The 21,989-nt window shown below is 36.0% G+C and overlaps 1 protein-coding gene across 1 annotated transcript in view; it reads right to left on the reverse strand.

The window, feature by feature from the left end:
- Positions 1-21,989, reverse strand: part of LOC102810182 (uncharacterized) — a 47,173-nt gene that overhangs the window by 12,071 nt on the left and 13,113 nt on the right. The window contains exons 3-9 of the mRNA XM_085498093.1: positions 13,644-15,049; positions 13,110-13,367; positions 3,735-4,033; positions 2,918-3,275; positions 2,393-2,514; positions 1,933-2,069; positions 1,083-1,256 (exon numbers count right to left, since the gene is read on the reverse strand). Coding sequence (XP_085354219.1) covers positions 1,083-1,256; positions 1,933-2,069; positions 2,393-2,514; positions 2,918-3,275; positions 3,735-4,033; positions 13,110-13,367; positions 13,644-15,049 — 2,754 coding nt within the window. The remainder of the gene's footprint in view (positions 1-1,082; positions 1,257-1,932; positions 2,070-2,392; positions 2,515-2,917; positions 3,276-3,734; positions 4,034-13,109; positions 13,368-13,643; positions 15,050-21,989) is intronic.

Consider the following 21,989-nt stretch of genomic DNA (forward strand, 5'->3'; position numbering starts at 1 on the left):
GGGTACAAGCCAATTGATGATACCACAAATCTAGTTTTCACTGAGATCTAGGGTACAAGCCAATTGATGATACCACAAATCTAGTTTTCACTGAGATCTAGGGTACAAGCCAATTGATGATACCACAAATCTAGTTTTCACTGAAATCTAGGGTACAAGCCAATTGATGATACCACAAATCTAGTTTTCACCGAGATCTAGGGTACAAGCCAATTGATGATACCACAAATCTAGTTTTCACTGAGATCTAGGGTACAAGCCAATTGATGATACCACAAATCTAGTTTTCACTGAGATCTAGGGTACAAGCCAATTGATGATACCACAAATCTAGTTTTCACTGAGATCTAGGTTACAAGCCAATTGATGATACCACAAATCTAGTTTTCACTGAGATCTAGGTTACAAGCCAATTGATGATACCACAAATCTAGTTTTCACTGAGATCTAGGGTACAAGCCAATTGATGATACCACAAATCTAGTTTTCACTGAGATCTAGGTTACAAGCCAATTGATGATACCACAAATCTAGCTTTCACTGAGATCTAGGTTACAAGCCAATTGATGATACCACAAATCTAGTTTTCACTGAGATCTAGGGTACAAGCCAATTGATGATACCACAAATCTAGTTTTCACTGAGATCTAGGGTACAAGCCAATTGATGATACCACAAATCTAGTTTTCACTGAGATCTAGGGTACAAGCCAATTGATGATACCACAAATCTAGTTTTCATTGAGATCTAGGGTACAAGCCAATTGATGATACCACAAAGCTAGGTTACAAGCCAATTGATGATACCACAAATCTAGTTTTCACTGAGATCTAGGTTACAAGCCAATTGATGATACCACAAATCTAGTTTTCACTGAGATCTAGGTTACAAGCCAATTGATGATACCACAAATCTAGTTTTCATTTAGATCTAGGGTACAAGCCAATTGATGATACCACAAATCTAGTTTTCACTGAGATCTAGGGTACAAGCCAATTGATGATACCACAAATCTAGTTTTCATTTAGATCTAGGGTACAAGCCAATTGATGATACCACAAATAATGTAAACATAGTCATACCTGAGTTTAGAAAATCCAAAATCTCCAATCTTAGCTCTGCCATGGGTTCCTATGAGTACATTCATAGTTTTCAAGTCCATGTGTAAGACAGATGGTTTGTGTCTGTGTAAGTAATTCATACCTAAACATACATCTCTGGCAACTTGGAAATATGATACATGATCTAGTGGGGGTCTGAAAACAACAACATTTGTACTTTGTTATCAACTACACCGAAAAATGTCTCATTTACAATGCATGTTCATCATAAGCCAACCCTATGATTATGAAATCTTTCATACAGCCTATCACAAATCTACTGAAAATAATATTATAACATTGACTTTTATTTATACTAAGTATCAGTCCACGGCATTGTAAATACTGCAATGAAATCCTGTCTTGTCACACACGCATAACCAAAACCATGTAGTTTTATATATTACTGTATTTGAAAAGAGATATACAAAACATCTGTACATTGACTTATGACCCTTTGTTTATGTTAACTATGCATTGATTGTAAACAAGGGAAGATGCAATAAAATGTATTACTGATATACTGATTCAATAAAAGTCTGTATTATTTCAAAACATGTGCATATTTTTGAAAGTGCATTCCATGATATTTTTTTTCCAAGCCACATAATGACACTTGTACAAAGATTTTATACTTGTACAGTAAAAGCAATAATTGTTACTATTTGCTAATGAGTTCTATTGTAAAATTACATGTTCATTCTTTTTCGAAAGATATTGTTTCATTTCATGATACGTCTTTGATATACTTGAAATGAAAGAAAACAGTGTTTCTACCCAGTCATGCAGCAATCACAGAAGTCAAAACTTGTGTTCAATACTAGATACTTACATAGTGGAGTTATGTAGAAGAGAATAGAGAGATCCTTTGGACATGAATTCCAATACCATCAGTGGTAGTTTACTTAATGTACACACACCTAGGAGTAACACCACTCTAGGATGGCGTAGCTCTCGAAGTAAATTCACCTGTAAATTAAAATATATTTTATTATATTTGCAAAAACAGAATGAAATCTAGTTTCTTTTATTTTTATAATAATTATTTCTGGAGTCACACAGCATATGTTTTTATTTCGTGTGAAAAAAATAAAGTAAATATTCAAGCATTATAAACAAAGAAATATAACTTACAATAAATAAATAATTTTTTTTTCAAATATGTCATTTCATGTATAATAAAATTTTGAAAATAAAAACACATTCAATTTTGCTGACTGTGTATGCTTACACATAACCATACAAGAAAAGTGAATAAAAAAAGTTGACTATCAGAGAGTCAGTGATATTACCTCTTCAGCAAAGTAGTTTTTATCCTGTATAGATAGTGGTGTTTTGAGTCTCTTAATGGCAACTTCTGAACCATGATAGTAACCTCGAAATACCTGGGAAAATGACCCTTCACCAATCAAGTCTGAAAATGGAAATTATTATTATTAAATCTATTTTATTAATTTTGAAAATGGGTGTCCTCTAAACTCTCAAGTTCAAGCACTGAGTCACAATGATTACTTTCACTGCTATTCTCTAAGACAAGCCTACGTCACAAACTGGTCAAAATCCCCCAAACATTGCCAGCAACCAATCACAGACTAGCTTAAACAATAGCTTTCCCTGACGATAATACTTAGCGTGGGGGAAATTACGTTGCTAACTTGAAAAATCTTTTGTTGTTGTCTCGTTTCCGTTTCCGGTCTGTCTTAGAGAATAGAATAAATCCAGACTTTGAGAAAATTAGTCTCTTATTAAATAATAACAGTGTGCAGTCCATGAATGACTAGAATACAGTTATAATAGTTGAGTCATTTATAACATACCAGCTTCATTGATCAAAATGTCATTTTCTGGAATTTCACAGCTTTTGTTTGGCTCTCGGTGTTTCAATCTATGCAACTCAGATTCCAAGTGACGTATGTGCTTCCTGTGCTCTTCCTTTTGTTTGCGTACCTCCCTCATCAGTTCTCGTTTAGTCACTGTGTTTTTAGATTTAGTCTTCCCTGGTTTAGTAGATTCCACCACTGCCTTGGTTTTGGTAGGCTCGACTTTGTCTTGGCCAGTGACTGATGTCTGCTTGAATATGTCTGACTGTATGTCTTGTAACTGTTTTTGTAGTTTGTCCACTAGTTCTTTAGTAATGTCAGTACTGTCTTTACCTTTTTGTTGCAGGCTAAGAACCTTTTATACAATACATATAATTATATATAAGTTGCTATAAGTTGCAGAATACTGTATTGTCAATATATCCCTGAACATCTGCATCCTACCATATTAGGAAATGTTGATTCCAAATATGGACTGATTAAGCAATAATTCCAATTTTATAGCCACTGACAGTGTGTTTCAAAAGAAAATTCAGCAAGAGAAAGTTTCACCAATTTTCACCACTTCCCAAACCCAACTTCTTTTTGACCTTCCATGTAACTTGGGAATGATTCTCGTTAAAATATATTATTTAGTAAAAATATCTACATCTGGTCCTTCTTGCAGGTTATAGATTTGAATGAGAAATAAGTAACTAGAAGAGAGTTGTTGTCATTACACAAATAAAATTTGAAAACAGTGATACGAATTAACATAACACACATAAATTTCTACTACACTATGTGGAGGACTGTATAATATATACATATATACCTGTATTTCTAATTCCTGTAATCTACATTCTGCAGTTGGTGGAGGTGAAACATCCACACTTTTACTGCTTCTATGGGAGTCTGATTTCTTGCTTCTATTTGTCCCTCGTTCAATCCTACCAGAATCAATCAGCTGATCTCCTTGCACCACAAATGAACTACTAGCAATGTTTGATGGGATGGATGCTGATGATGGTCTTTCTGATTTGCCAACCTTCTGTACATACACACTGTTCCTGGTTTTACTTGGACTCTCAGGTTTACTTGTATTGCTGGGTGTTACTTGGCTTCCCTGGACGCCTGATGGTGATAGAAGTGTAAACTGCATTAGAGTAGAATCTGACTCATTGAAATGCTGATCTACCGTAATATGAGGTGTTTAGTTCATTTATTTAAAATCTTTTTTATGGGGATACCAAGCCTATATATTTCAAAATTGAACACTAAGTATATTCCCGATTTGTATGATCCACTGAAAAAAACTGGTTTGAGTAATTACAACAATAATGAAAGCTTGGATGATTGAAATGTGCTAAATATGTGACCATAAAGTGATGAATGAAACACTACATGAAGAAAAAGAGTGGTTACCAATGTCACCATGGCATTGATTTTACACAGGGAATGATGAAACACTACACTAAGAAAAGGAGTTGTTACCAATGTCACCATGGCATTGATTTTACACAGGGAATGAAACACTACACTAAGAAAAGAAGTGGTTACCAATGTCACCGTGGCATTGATTTTACACAGGGAATGAAACACTCCACTAAGAAAAGAAGTGATTACCAATGTCACCGTGGCATTGATTTTACACAGGGAATGAAACACTGCACTAAGAAAAGAAGTGATTACCAATGTCACCATGGCATTGATTTTACACAGGGAATGAAACACTACACTAAGAAAAGAAGTGAGTACCAATGTCACCATGGCATTGATTTTACACAGGGAATGATGAAACACTACACTAAGAAAAGAAGTGATTACCAATGTCACCATGGCATAGATTTTACACAGGGAATGAAACACTACACTAACAAAAGGAGTGGTTACCAATGTCACCATGGCATTGATTTTACACAGGGAATGAAACACTACACTAAGAAAAGAAGTGGTTACCAATGTCACCGTGGCATTGATTTTACACAGGGAATGAAACACTGCACTAAGAAAAGAAGTGATTACCAATGTCACCATGGCATTGATTTTACACAGGGAATGAAACACTACACTAAGAAAAGAAGTGATTACCAATGTCACCATGGCATTGATTTTACACAGGGAATGAAACACTACACTAAGAAAAGAAGTGATTACCAATGTCACCATGGCATTGATTTTACACAGGGAATGATGAAACACTACACTAAGAAAAGAAGTGATTACCAATGTCACCATGGCATTGATTTTACACAGGGAATGAAACACTGCACTAAGAAAAGGAGTGGTTACCAATGTCACCATGGCATTGATTTTACACAGGGAATGAAACACTACACTAAGAAAAGGAGTGGTTACCAATGTCACCATGGCATTGATTTTACACAGGGAATGAAACACTACACTAAGAAAAGGAGTGGTTACCAATGTCACCATGGCATTGATTTTACACAGGGAATGATGAAACACTACACTAAGAAAAGAAGTGATTACCAATGTCACAATGGCATTGATTTTACACAGGAAATGAAACACTACACTAAGAAAAGGAGTGGTTACCAATGTCACCATGGCATTAATTTTACACAGGGAATGAAACACTACACTAAGAAAAGGAGTGGTTATCAATGTCACCGTGGCATTGATTTTAGACAGGGAATGAAACACAACACTACGATCAAAGAAAGCTTAGAAAGAACTCCCGTGTGCTGAGAGTATTGGAGACACATTAAAAATTAATTCAAAATTACTTGAACTTGAGATATTGATGGAAATGCAGAAAACTAATTATGCAAATAAGGTAACTAATATGAACACATTTAAGTGTAAAATTAATAAGGTCTGCGCAATGTAAAAGTAATAAGATCTGCGTAATGTAATATCTATGTACCAAGTTTCATTGAAATGTGATTAGAACCAAAAGATTATTAATTATTGTGCTAATTAAGAGAATTAATATGAACAGATTTTAACCCAAAATTAATCAGGCTGTCTATTGTCCTAGAGCATTTATGTACCAAGTTTTATTCAAATGTGATGATCAATACTTGAGATATCAGTATTAACTAATTAATTAATTATGTTAAATAGGTGATTAAGAAGCATAAATATTTACCAAAACTAATATGGTGTATAGTCCTACACATGTAGGTTCATGGAAATGTGATGAGCACTCTTTAAAAGTTTCATTAAAATTAAATGAGTGGTTCTTAGGACAAATTAACTAATTAAGCAAATTAGTAGTTAATATGCACAATAATTTATCCTAAAATTAATCAAGTCTCTGCATAGTCCTAGAAGATCTATGTCGCAAGTCTCATTGAAATGTGATAATTAGTACTTGAGATATCAGGTGAAGGGCTGAAAATTAACTAATTATGCTAATAAGGTGATTAATATGCACAAATATTTCTCCAAAAACTAATTAGGTCTCTGCACAGTCCTCAAGTAACTATGTACCATATTTCATTGAAATGTGTTCATTACTACTTGAAATATCAATAGCTGAAAATTAATTAATTATGCAAATTAGGTAATTAATATGTACTGATATTACACTAAAAACTATCTGTGCAGTCTCATATGACATCTATGTACCAAGTTTTATTGAAATGTTATGATTAGTACTTGAGATATCAGTGGAAAAGCCGAAAATTGATTAATCATTATGCAAATTAGGTAATTAATATAAACAGATTTTTACCCAAAACTAATCAAATCTGCGTATTGGTTCAGAGCATCCATGTGCCAAGTTTCATCAAAATCCAATGAGTGGTTCTTCAAATATCAGTGGAACAGTCATGGAACAGCTTGAAATCAGTTAATTATCATGCAAATTAGGTAATTAATATTCATAGATTTTTACCCAAAACTAATCAAATCTGCGCATTAGATCAGAGCATCCATGTGCCAAGTTTCATCAAAATCCAATGAGTAGTTCTTCAAATATCAGTGGAACAGTCATGGAACAGCTTAAAATCAGTTAATTATCATGCAAATTAGGTATTTAATATTCATAGATTTTTACCAAAAACAAATCAAATCTGCGTATTAGTTCAGAGCATCCATGTGCCAAGTTTCATCAAAATCCAATGAGTGGTTCTTCATATATCAGTGGAACAGTCATGGAACAGCTAAAAATCAGCTAATTATCATGCAAATTAGGTAATTAATATTCATGGATTTTTACCATAACCTAATCAACTCTGCGCATTATCCCAGAGCATCTATGTACCAAGTTTCACCAAAATCTGATTAGTGGTTCTTGAGATAACGGTGGAACAAAAAAAGTGACATACATACATACATACATACATACATACATACATACAGACATACGGACATACAGACAGGGTAACTGCAAAGACTCCCTTTTGTGCTTCGCACACGGGAGTCAAAAAGGAGTGGTTACCAATGTCACCATGGCATTGATTTTACACAGGGAATAAAACACAACACTAAGAAAAGGAGTGGTTACCAATGTCACCATGGCATTGATTTTAGACAGGGAATGAAACACTACACTAAGAAAAGGAGTGGTTACCAATGTCACCATGGCATTGATTTTACACAGGGAATGATGAAACACTACACTAAGAAAGGAAGTGATTACCAATGTCACCATGGCATTGATTTTACACAGGGAATGAAACACTACACTAAGAAAAGGAGTGATTACCAATGTCACCATGGCATTAATTTTACACAGGGAATGAAACACTACACTAAGAAAACAAGACATGAAATGTCACAGTCCCCGTTATTTGATTATAAAGTTGTACAAGGAACATCTGCAAACAGGTGAATAAATATGTACTCTTTGTGGTTACAACTCATCATAAAGTGATTTCCGATGATCTAGTTTTGTACTGACAACTAAAAACTTCCACTGACCCATGTTCAGAATCTCAGAGTACACAAGTGCAACAAAACTATTTGTCATACATGTATACTTGCTCAAGAAACTGCATTCATAAATCTGAGTGAACCTTGATGTACCGGTACATGATTACCAAGACCTGGGTTTGTTTCAACATCACCACTGGGCATCAGAATCATTCTCATGTTGTCAAATACAATTTGTACAGTAAGGTTTATTATTTAAAATGTATTCATTGTACATAGAACAACATCTGTTAATTTAACCAATTGTAAAAGCTATGTTTTCAGAGCAAGTACATGTAATAATTAAGAAAGCCAGTTGCGATAAAGGTTGGTCTGCTCACTCCCTTCAATGGAGAAGAAACAAATAATTGAAATCTTTTTAGTGCAGTGATAGTATTGCATTTCAATCATTATTAATAGGTATAAAATACTGTAAACCATTTAATTTTCACTTCTAGATATATTCAGGATTTTGTAAAATTTATGTACAACATTTCAATAAAGTCCCTGACACTCCATGTTGTAGGAACCCAGAAAAAATTGCCTTGCGAAATTGAAGCAGTTCACAGCACCACTGTAAAAAAAAAAAAAAAAAAAAAAAGGTTAAAATGAGTATAGTCAAAGACATGCACATGTGGGTTCATAAGACATATGTCCCAATCTGAGTGGTTCTAGGGATAAGTATCACCAGATTTTACTCTCCGTGATTCAATATCAGTCCTATGTATAACGCTGTGTTGATCAGGCGAACTAATTGGCCCTACAGGTATCGCTATGAAATCACAGTAGTTTTGTATTCTTCTAGCATTTCGACCATGGAAAAATATTTGTTTTTGAAAGTGGACGAATTATTAGAAGAAAAACAGAAACTATTTTTTTAGTATGAATTCTAGTAACTGAAATGCAGGATTGAAAAAGAACAAGACAATACGCAGGATTGATAAACCTTCAGCGAGCACTCCTGAAATTTCAGATCATTGGTACCATGTTTTTGGATACATAAAACATAAAATCACATTTGTTATTGCTCAATCACTTGACCCTGTATGGCACAAGAATGCAAGCTTCTATCATAAAATTGGGTTATTTATTTGATGCAACGAAACATGCATTCACAGCAGACGGAAATTCGTTTGAGATATTACTGGATTTTTGTATTCAGTTTTCCATTTCAACCACAATCATCACTTAGTAAGCTGTGATCGCACATTGGGATACTGACTGTGCATAAATGCGCAGTGTAGTGTCATCAGAAGACTGATTGTTTGAGAATATTTTGCACCATTACGCCATTTCAAATATTATATTAATTCACAGACAACAAAATAAAGATTTTCAACAACGTACAAGTTTTCCCACAGTTGATGATTGTATGGCAATTACAAGGCTTCGCCAGTTTTACTTTGGAAGAAGTTGAAAACAGGTAACAGGAAGGGGCTACATGACTACATCTTTTTTTTTTGAATTTTAATCAAGCATGATTTTTTTTAATTTTTTTTTTTTACAAATGTCTATTTCAGGGCAACAGAAACAAAAACAATAAATGTGTAGGTAGGCATTTTAACAATTGCACAATTAATATTGGATGAAAACGTCATTACCGATAATCATAATTAAAAATAAGATCACATTTAATTTAGTCAGTTTTCATAATGAAATGCATAATAACATGTACTTATAAATTTGAATAAGGTTCAACAGCCTTTTCATTTAGTGGCAGTTTATACACCATAAAACCTCTGGTTTAGGTGTCACACTCAGATTAGAGTGAAAGGCCTTTGGTTCATAGGCATCGCGAAATGTTGGAATTGAATCCCCCAAAAAATTCACATACTGTAACATCCATTATTTTTTTTATAATCTTGTTGATAACGAAAAGTAAAGTATGTTCTAAAAGAAGTTTCGAATAAATACAAACACGAATACATTGCTTAGTGGTTAGTACCGGTAGCGAATGATCACGGTAGCACAATCGGATCATTCTGTGTTTCGCAAGTGAATAACTTACTTGTTTTCGAAGTATTGCAATTGTTGATTATTATTCAGTAATGATTATAATAACGCACAAAAATTTAATTCGTTGAATTTTTATAAATTGGAAGTAATATTCAACTTAGTTTCATCGTAAACGAATGATTTCGGTCGAATGTAAATGCGCGAAGCGATAGATATCCGCCATGTTCTCATTTACACATGGCTCATTTAAATATGTTAATGACGATTCAGTGACCTCGTGGTGAACGCAACGCGGTAGTAGATTTACCGATGTTCTGGCAAGATCTTTATGCTTTGATTTTGACAGGGAAAACGGCATGATTTTTTTTTAATCAAAAAATTAGTTGTTTTCAAAATATAAACTGAGCATTCAAAGAATAATTTAACATTGTTCGCAGAAATAACAGCTCATTGTCGAAACGAAGCTTACCCATTCGGGCTATTCACAATAGGTGTCAATGACTACAGTAAAATATAAAGTAGACTCTTTTAGGCGCCAGGAGTGAATGAAATATCTAAAATATTTAAAAACAAGCAGCCTATCGGCTGAGATAGCTCCGCTGTTAGCAATGCACATTTCAATTAAAGAACTGAAGACATCATTAGAAAATGAACAATATGTATAGTATCAAAGCAATCGGACTTACAGTATTTAACAAGAAGTCGAAAATATCACTTTTTACCAAAAATTACAAAACTATTCACCAAAATTAGAGAATTGAAGATACCATCACAAAATGAACAAATCTGAGAGAGGTCCACATGTAGTACCTATATATGTAATATCAAAGCAATCAGACTATTGGTTTTTTACAAGAAGTCGAAAATATCACTTTTTACCAAAAATGACAAAAATATTCACCAAAATTATACAATCGAAGATATCATCATGAAATGAACAAATCTGAGAAAGGTCTACATGTAGTATCTAAATATGTAATATCAAAGCAATTGAACTATTGGTTTTTAACAAGAAGTCGAAAATATCACTTTTTACCAAAAATTACAAAAATATTCACCAAAATTAGAGAATTGAAGACATCATCACAAAATGAACAAATCTGAGAGAGGTCCACATGTCGTACCTATATATGTAATATCAAAGCAATCGGACTTGTGGTTTTTAACAAGAAGTCGAAAATATCACTTTTTACCAAAAATTACAAAAATATTCACCAAAATTAGAGAATTAAAGATATCATCACGAAATGAACAAATCTGAGAGAGGTTCACATGTAGTACCTATATATGTAGTATCAAAGCAATTGGACTTGCGGTTTTTAACAAGAAGTCGAAAATATCACTTTTTACCAAAAATGTTAAAAATATTCACCAAAATTAGAGAATTAAAGATATCATTACAAAATGAACAAATCTGAGAGAGGTCCACATGTAGTACCTATATATGTAATATCAAAGCAATTGCACTTGCGGTTTTTAACAAGAAGTCGAAAATATCAATTTTTACCAAAAATGACAAAAATATTCACCAAAATTAGAGAATTGAAGATATCAACATGAAATGAACAAACCTAAGAGAGGTCTACCCAAGGTACATATACACCAAGTATCAAAGCATTCAGGCTTGTAGTTTTCAAGAAGAAGTCGAAAAAGTAAAACATTGACACGGACGACGACGACGACGGACGACGACGACGACGGACAATCACTCATATGATAAGCTTCGCTCGACAAAGTCGACAGCGGAGCTAAACATTGACACGGACGACGACGACGGACAATCACTCATATGATAAGCTCCGCTCCATAAAGTCGACAGCAGAGCTAAAAAACTAAAAAAAAATGCCAAAAAAACGCTGGGCGATTTCATGGGTCGTTGCAGACTACTCGACCGAACGTCCATACACGTGTTGTCACTGCACATCGGCCATGTTGAATCGTACGAGATCGGCAAAATCTTCATTACAGCTAACAGTTTAATGCTCACAACATGAAAATACGAATATAATCATATGCAACCTACTATTATTTAATGAATAAGTTGATCGACACAGGGACATCCCCCCCCCCCCCCGAGTTGCGGATATTTCGGAAATCGCAACACAAGCAAAAGACTGGATAACGATTTACTAACTTGAAACTATGTCCCCATGAATTAATCGTTCATGTACAATAATTTGACAGGGTATACAATTTAGAAACTAGTTTCGTAGATTGGAGACAATTGTTTGCTTTTTTGGCTTTTCATAAGAATATAAAGCTGGCAATCATCATAATATTCACGTCCGTACGTACGTCACGGAATGTACAGTAATCGTACCCCAAAATACATTCTGTTTTGTAGAAACTGGAGAACTTACCTTTGCAAACACGTCTCTTATGCCGCCTTCTTGAAGTTCTTGAAATCAAATAAGGTTACTACATTTGTAGTTCTTCTAGTAACTAGTGAATGAGACCACTGAGCCGAACAGAATACATGTATAAACGGTACTATAATAAATTGCACGCAATGGAGAAATCACGTGCTGTAGCGTTACTCACAGATCTAATCTACTGTAAAATATTTTATTTCAGCTGGAATTATCATTCGCTGAAAAGACTTTTTCTGGCTGTTTTTGTATTGAATTTATTTTCATTGATTTTTGACAAGTTTGACTGTAAAATATAGGAAAAAAGGAATATTCGCTGGATTAACTGAAACATTCCTTCAGTGAAAATAGCAAAAAAATGTTGCAAGCAAAAATAAAGTATTTTACAGTAATTAATTTATTCTGAGCATGCGCAGACGTTCTGTCAATGTTGCCGGGAGAGGTAATTTTTGATAAAAATCGTGAAAAAGACCCACTTGCGATTTTCAGATCTGGAAAAAAAATTACGTGCATACTCGGAAGACACTTGTTCATCAACCTGCCAAGTTTCACTGATACCTGCTGTAGAATTTCTGAGAAAATGTTGGAGACGGAAAAAGGACAAAACCTGAATTATATAGTCCCCTTTTCAGGCTGCGCCTGAACGGGGACTAAGAAGTGGTTACCAATGTCAGCATGGCATTGATTTTACACAGGGAATGAAACACTACACTAAGAAAAGGAATGGTTACCAATATCACCATGGCATTGATTTTAGACAGGGAATGAAACACAACATTAAAAAAGAAGTGGTTACCAATGTCACCATGTCATTGATTTTACACAGGGAATGAAACACAACACTAAGAAAAGGAGTGGTTACCAATGTCACCATGGCATTGATTTTACACAGGGAATGAAACACAACACTAAGAAAAGGAGTGGTTACCAATGTCACCATGGCATTAAATATACACAGGGAATGAAACACTACACTAAGAAAGATGAGATTGACATATTACCTTTAGTATACACAGCTAGTAAGTCTTCGATGCCGTCACTATTATGCTCACTGTCATGTGTTCTGTCAGACATTACCTCATCTGACGAAGAGCTTTTTCTTCTTTTATTTTCTTTGTTGATCTTCTTTCTAAGGTGAAACTGAGCAGCCATTTTGTCTCTCTCTGCTTTCTTCAACTTCTGTATCTTCTCTTGATGTTGTTTCTCTTTTTCTTGCAGCTCACGTTGCCGCTTCAGTTTGTGACTTGCAGCATGTATGCCTATATAATAACAATGTAATGAATGAAGATACAATACATGTAAGTGAATAGTCAATAGAATATAACAAAATAATTTGATAATTCACTGAAAGGACAGGTGAATGAACATACATGTATGTGTTCCTTCTGTATTTTCATAAATTAAGGAATGACAATGACAAATCAAATAATTTGACAGCTTAAACACCAAATTTGATAAATAAATAAATAAAATGACAGTTCTCCTATCCCGCTATACATACAGAGTACTTTTATTCTAGTATAAACGGTACTTACCAGATGCAAGTGTTCTTTGTGTAACATTAGAAGAGACAGGTCTTATTTTAGGAATTTTCTTCTCAATGCCCGTAGTGTCAGCACTTCTTACTTGTCTTGCCTCTATATTCTGTGAACACATCTCTGTACTTGTGTGGCCATGGCCGCCTGAGGCTTCTATTGTCACACTCCCTGCAGAACTGTGGTATTCTTTTATATTGTTTTGCTTTGCTTGGTCTCTCCTTGTTGATGACATTTCTGAACTTGCTCTTTGCAAATCAAATTTTTGGCTACATGCAGTGACTTCTTTGTTCAACAGTTTAATGCCATGCATAATTTTACTTAGTGGACCAGGTGATGTAATACCAAACTCCCTCAGCTGTTTTTCATTCAACAGTTTTAATCGTTTCATTGTCACTTCATTCTCTACAAATACTCTAATATACTGCTCTGTATCAAGCAATTTAAGTCCGTACATCCAGACACTAAGTACCGGATCATACAACAGGGGGTCTTTATCCGGATGAGGTCTGTTGGCATTAGTTCTGGGCTCATTGTTCAGTCGTAATGGAACACTTACTCTATCTGCATTTACCTCCTCTTCTCCATCAACTATTTTAGGAATGATTTTCCGACTTTCAGAATCCTGAGATTCTGATTCACTACCGGATGCATTGCATTCCAACTTCAGGTTTTCATTCTTACGACCATCTCTAGTCTGACTAATTTCAGATGTGCTTGTTACGTGTTCTTTAAGGTTATTTTGTGCACAGATTTGTTGCGTAATAATAGAAGTAGAGGTTTCTCCATCATTGGACTCCGATGAACTACTTACACCAGGAGCAGGTATGCAAATATGTATAGGATCTTTGGTTGGCGGATCTCTAATATTTTCAATAATATTACTTGTCAACGTACTGTCTATTTTTGATTCAGCATCACCCTGCATAACTTTGGTCATTTCACCGTCACTCTCAACAGATTTGGGACTGGATTCCTTCTTCGGTGTTTTTACTTTGGCACTGGCTTTAGCAAGCACTTTGGCTTTCATGGTAGCAATTCGTTCACTGTAAGGAGCTGTACCATTGGCATCATCTACAGCTTCTACATTGTTTATATTAGGGGACTTACCGACTCTAATACCTTTGGCTGATAAACCCTGATATGTTCTACCTTCAGACTTCAGACCAGGGTTTGATGTCTGACCCAAAGAAGGCATGTCTGGATTTGATGGTGTAACTCTTTGGTTTTTTTCTTTAGCTGTAGCAGAAGCTTTGGTTTCACCTCTATATACATTCTCTTGAGTTCTGGATTTCTTTTTTGGTTCAGATTTGCTGGCTGGATATTTACCAAGAGTCTTACTTGATTTGTATCCAGTCAGCTGTCCCCTAGCACCAGTAACCCACTTAGCACCACCAACCTCTTTCCTGAAAATAATGCAGATAGATGAACCAAATATGTTTGTAGGATCTGGAAATTTATAAAGAGCATGTACATATACATGTATCTGAAAAAAGGTTTGCATTTATTATTAACAAGCCATGCATGGCACAGTCCCCGTTAGTTATCAAATTTAAGATATATAGTTTTGTTTATAGTAATATAGCTGGAATATAACCATGTCAGGAATATGAGTTTTTAACATTAAAATCATTGACATTTGTATCTGATCGTCAAAAAAGTACTTGTCCATATTGAGAGATATTGCTCTGGAACAGCATTCAAAATCAGCCATTTTGAATACATGTATATATATAACATGATGTATAACGAATATAATTTGAATATAATCAGTCAAAGCATTTAAGAGATATGGCTCTAGAAGCCCAATCATTAAAACAAAATGGCCGCCAGTCAACCATTTTGAATCCAATCTGAAAAATAAAATGACGTGCATCAGGAACCTGTAATGTCTAATGTATGTACCAAGTTTGAACGAAATCCATCCATAAATGCTTGATATTTGATGATTTTTTAGCACAAAAATGGCCATCAAACCAATATATCTGTCTATCTATGACATGATGTATAATGAATATTTAAAATTTGAACATAATCAGTGAAAGCAAGTCAGAGATATGGCACGAGAACCACATTCATTAAAACAAAATGACTGCCAGTCGGCCATTTTTAATTTTATCTGAAAAACAAAATTATTTGCATCAAGGTCCCATAATGTCTAATGTATATACCAAGTTTGAAATTAATCCAGTGTTCTCCCCACATAGAACAAAGCATAGCGGCATCGCCATGCTTGGTGACCCGGCCGCCACGCTTGGGCTCGGACCGCCATGCTTACAACTTCACCGCCATGCTAATAGGATGCATTGTTTACATCCATTTGACCCGCTCACACGTAGCACTGCATAAATTAACACTGTCAATGCCACGGTGGTTTGAACTTGCCGGGACGAATTAAACAGTCCCATTGTTAAACACGTGTGAAGTACGGACGCTGTCAATGGGGAACAAATTGTCACTCGAGTTGCAAACACTGAGATGCTATATGACAAAACATGTAAAGGACAAAAAGGTGATGCCACCCGGCTAAAACACGGCATGAAAAAAAAACATCACTCGTTACTGTCAACTTTTTTTAGATTATTTATGGATACCTTCATAGATTAATGGGTACGCGTATGTTATAATTTGTCCAAGCAAAAAAAATCAAATTTTTGTATTCTTCCGGTCACATGTTGACCTGTGTAGGCATTGACGCTGCAGTACGGCGTCTTCTACACCGATCTGACGAATATCGCGCTAGGTGTGCCGGGAGTTTGTTCGAAATTTCGAACGTTCCGAAGTCAATCGTCGATTGACACGTATTTTACGGATATATTAAATCGTTTCAGAGACCTGTTTACTAAATAATGATAAATGAAACTTAGAAAGCTTGTAAGAACAAACTGGGCCCAAATCGCGCAAATTGCAATAAGTTTACACTGGTTCGGATGGAGTTCTACGCGTGATTTTATTGCGCTCAAGGACGTTCTATTTTCGAACTAGTTGAAACCAGAAATAACGCAAATACTTTCAAACTTCAAACACAAATTTGATCATCGTTATTATGTGTTAGTTTCTGTTGTTTCAAAGATTGAATTATGTATGACAATAATATTTCACTCTATAAACAATATTTCACTAAAATATGTGATTCAAAGGCAACCCAAATTGTAAAAAGCAATATCAAGTTCCGCGTATAAACACTGTTGTAAAGAGGCGGCGGAGCGGAATTTTAGCCCAAATCGGCTAGTAAGGCGTCATATGACACAGGGATGTGCTGGGACAGCGCTTCGGGTGACGACATAACGGTAAGGCGTCATATGACACAGGTTTGTGCTGGGACAGCGCTTCCAGTGACGACACAACGGTAAGGCGTCATATGACACAGGTTTGTGCTGGGACAGCGCTTCGGGTGACGACATAACGGTAAGGCGTCATATGACACAGGTTTGTGCTGGGACAGCGCTTCCGGTGACGACACAACGGTAAGGCGTCATATGACACAGGTTTGTGCTGGGACAGCGCTTCCAGTGACGACACAACGGTAAGGCATCATATGACACAGGTTTGTGCTGGGACAGCGCTTCGGGTGACGACATAACGGTAAGGCGTCATATGACACAGGTTTGTGCTGGGACAGCGCTTCCGGTGACGACACAACGGTAAGGCGTCATATGACACAGGTTTGTGCTGGGACAGCGCTTCCAGTGACGACACAACGGTAAGGCGTCATATGACACAGGTTTGTGCTGGGACAGCGCTTCCAGTGACGACACAACGGTAAGGCGTCATATGACACAGGTTTGTGCTGGGACAGCGCTTCCAGTGACGACACAACGGTAAGGCGTCATATGACACAGGTTTGTGCTGGGACAGCGCTTCCAGTGACGACACAACGGTAAGGCGTCATATGACACAGGTTTGTGCTGGGACAGCGCTTCCGGTGACGACACAACGCCTGTGTAGGTATTTCCAAGATGGCGGCCTCTCAACGTCTTGCGAACGACAGCTGCTATCGTCACGAGCTATGATCGATGGAATCCCGATTTCTATACATAATTCTATCGTTACGTTTTAATTTTAATTGAATAGTGACCTCATGTTTTTTCCTTGAAATTCCCGAGTCCTTGTCGTTGACCTGACAAAACCAACATGTAAATAACATGTTTTGCAGATGGTATGCTATCCATACGGCACTGGGTTCCCAATCGCGACACAGTTCAATCGTTATGTTTACATTTATTTGAACCTCAATCCTCATTGTGTTTTTTTTATTTTTCATTTTTTCCCACTAGGAATGTTGTGCAGTTTATGCTCAAAGCACAACATGATTGCAAAGAGTGGGTCTTCTTTATGGAACAAAGTCCCGTGCAAGTCTATGACGAGTTTAACTACAGTAAGGCAGCCAATGTTTGGAGCACAGCAAAGTCAAGGAGGATTAGTTTAGACTAACTTTTATGGAACAGTTCACTTTAAATGACGATCTTGTCAAATTATGGTATATTATGTAAAGTACTATGTAATTTAAATAAAATCTCTCATACATTTTAATACTCTCTTGTATGTTTGTTTTTGTGAGAGTGAATCCTGAAAAATATGCAAATTAGTATGCAAATTAGTATGCAAATTAGTCCGCCATGCTTGCCTCTGAGCCTGGGGAGAACACTGTAATCCATCTGTAAACAGCCAAGAAATGCTTGATTTTGATGATTTTTAGCCCAAAAATGGCCGCCATTCGGCCATCTTGAATCAGATCAAGAAACAAATTGATGTGCATATGTCTAATATCATGTATGATGTATGTGTGAAGTTTGATTGTGATTGGTCCAGGCATTTCTAAGATACAAGTCCGGACGCACACACGGACACCTGGAGGTCAAAACATAAGTCCCCGTTTTCGGACTGCATCCGAACGGGGACTAAATAAATAACCTTTCCACCACCAGACTCGCCCAAAATTTGTCTGCACTTTTTTCTAATATTTTTCAACCTTTCTGGAAATGAACACTAATTTTGAAGCTAACAAGGCACAATTTAAGTCAATTTTCAGTTTCAGTTCTTCTTAAAAAGCAAAGCAGGGTTCTCCACAGGGGGTTTTAGCAGAGTGCCATACTCTGTTATCTGAAATTGGCGCCCTGTTTAAATTGTCAGCGCCCTGTTATATTTCCTGTGCGCCCTGCATGGTCCCAGACAAAGAATTGTTCACAAAACAGGCCATCACTCATTGTCTTCCGAAGATGATTCATCGTGCTCAGGGTAACTGGTTCATTGTTTTAAGGTGTGAAAACTGTGAAAATTCCGCCTTGTTACAACCGAACTAAAATTTGCAAGTTTATTCAACACGATAAAAAATGAACATGTGGCCTAGAAAAGTGTATTACCGTACCCATATTTTTACTCCCAGGGTGAAGACAAATATACAAAATCGTTATCGGTAAAACCATTCGTTAAAACATAAGATCTATGGTTGAAACCAAGTTCACGCCGTGATTTGTAGCAGCAACATCGTCACCGCCGAGTGGAACAAAGGCAGCCATGCTCTTGTATGATCGGTAAATGACCAGAGCAGCCGACATATGATCACAGACATTGCTGATCACCAAGAAGTCCACACAAATGCTTGCTTAAACATGTAAATGTTTATATTTTGACGAATGTCACTATTTAAAGAAGAATTTTCTTTAAATCACTATTTAAAAACTCCCGTAAAACGGCCATGCTTTCAACTCGCATCATAAGTGGAGGAAATAAATTTACTTGTGCTCTTCTTGAAACAATATTCTGATTGGTTGTTTTTCACGTGAATGCGTGGCTTTGGCCAATCAAAGGCATCGTTACATAATATCAGGATGCACGCAGTAAAATGAACTGTTTCCGGGTCACTGCTGTTTTTAACGAAGCAGACATCAACAAACTTTCGATACGAATGAAAATTCTTCTTCTAAGTATGTTTTTTGTTATACATAATTCTATTATTTTTGATAGTAACTGTTAACTGCAGATCGAAAATCTTCTATTGTGTAGACTTTATTTTTCGTTTGATCATCTTTCTTTTTGGTGCCGATGATGCACATTCATGCAAGTTTTTCAATGAACGTTTGTGCGACATCATAAATTTTAGTTTGCTTCGTCCAAATAAATATAAATTAAAATTTTTACTGAAAATTAAATAAAGCATTTTACGTCTTTTTCTTGATGTGATCATTACTAGTAAACAGCTGATGTCGACGCGTGATGAATCGTGCAGCTAAAATCAGCTGATTGTATGTGCTGACATTTACTTAAAGTGCCTGTGCAATGCCCACCCACACGCTTCCCATTTTAGATCTGTGCCCCACTGAAATGGGCAATTATTGATTTTTTTGCTGAAAATGATTACTCGTATCCAAGTAAATTTGAGATATTTCCCGTGCTGTAGCCACGCCCACCTATCCTGAAACGGTCGACTGTTTGCGCCACCAAATGCAAAAATATGAGAGGAAGCCATACCCCTGGGTCGTACTTTTATATCACTGTGTCATTCAATGTACAACTGTACTTTTAAACGATATACGTTTGTTAATCGGCGTTTCTTTTGTCTATCTTATTTTATTTTTGAGAGAGCGAATTTTTAGAAGTTGTTTTCACAACAAACTTTTATGATGGTTAAACGTTGTGTTGTGGGCGGTTGCAGTAATGCGTATAGTCATAGTGTAAGTATTTACACGTTTCCAATCGATCCAAAGGTGCGAAATCGGTGGACGAAAGCCGTGAAAATAACGAGAAAAGCTTGGGGTGGACTTCTTCCTAACAGCGTCATATGCAGTGTCCACTTCACCTCAGATTCTTTTTTTTGAAAAACTGTCCTTGTCTATGACAAAACAACTAGGTTTTAACGAGAAACGCAGACAATACAAAACGTTTTCGAAAAAATAGATTCCGGACCAACTCATGATCACTGAGACGGATTTCAGAAGGGAGAGACGTAGAGTACGTGTTTCAAATGATTTGATTTTTGTTGTGATCCTGATTATCGCTTTATAGAGACCACCCGTGTTATGTAAAAGGTAGCAGTAGCAGTAATTTTGATAATGACACGAAAACGAAGCGTCGGACAAACAGGAAATTACGCAGCCCTCAGGCTGTTTTCATTTTCGCAGGCTAAAAGTGTTGCCTTTACTTGCAGCTTGATCGGCGTAATAATTTACGGAATAAGAATCCGGGCTTGAGCTGTCAATGTATTTTTTTAATATGATGTCATAATCATGAAAATCACGCCTAATCCACTCTGAATTGTCTGTATGTGAGTCGCTCTCAATTATTTTTGTTATCCAATTAAACGCCGTCATTCACTTGCCCCCCTCATGACCCGACGCGTTCACCCATTACAACGCGGCAGTCATTTATTTAGTAACTGTGTTTTGTCGGTTTTTTTAAAAATTATTTCTCTATTTTATAAATCAATAGTGTCTCGTAATCTGCTAAATAACAAGACGATTCAGCCGTCAAATTTGATTTTGTCCAATGCCGGAGTCCAGCGACAGTGTACAAACGTGCTCCGGTGACGACCACGGTGACTAGCTACACCAGACCGGACATATTTCGCATCTGACTCAACCCCATGCAACAAACTTGATACTATGTGTTCATTATGGTCCATTCTTCCTCGACGAACAAGTACATAAGTGGCAATTTAGTCAAAGACGAGAAAACAGCACAAGAAATTTGCCTTATTTACACGTATCGGCAATGCAAGCTGCCCAGCGACTTCCCCTTCTGACGTCACAAGGGGAATTTCTGTATGCAAATGAGAAGCTAATGAGGAGCCTAGTTTTAAAATACACAAAAATAAAGTTTCCGTAGACTGAGCTTAAAACACATTTTTTCACTTAAAAAAAAATATTTATGCTTAGAAACATAAAAATTAATAATATTTATGTATCAATGGATAATTTTAGACGTGAAAATAGCAGCCATTTCACAGGCACTTTAATGATAGCTCTTCAAAATTCTCATTAATTTTGTAATAATAAATATATATATATATTATGCATATGTAATAATATGTAGATTAATAGATTTTTTGGTTTCCATTTTTTCAACATCCATGCCAATGATGCAAGTTACAAATGTGCCACGCCCACTTTACATTGGCGCGCCCTGTTTAATTTTCAAACCGTGGAGAACCCTGGCAAAGTGCTGTGTAGACTATAAACATGACTATTTTTGAAATTGCGATGAAAAGAGGGAACTGGTGGTGAAAAGGTTAAGAATATTCACGCATGTTCAAACAATAAAAATAAAAATAATTTTTATAAAATTGAATTTAGTGTTGTAGTACACCAGAACTCAAAAAAATACTGGAGGCCATTTTCTAGATGCCAA

Source organism: Saccoglossus kowalevskii, chromosome 4 (assembly GCF_978046115.1).
Source record: "Saccoglossus kowalevskii chromosome 4, keSacKowa6.1, whole genome shotgun sequence".
Lineage (NCBI taxonomy): Eukaryota > Metazoa > Hemichordata > Enteropneusta > Harrimaniidae > Saccoglossus > Saccoglossus kowalevskii.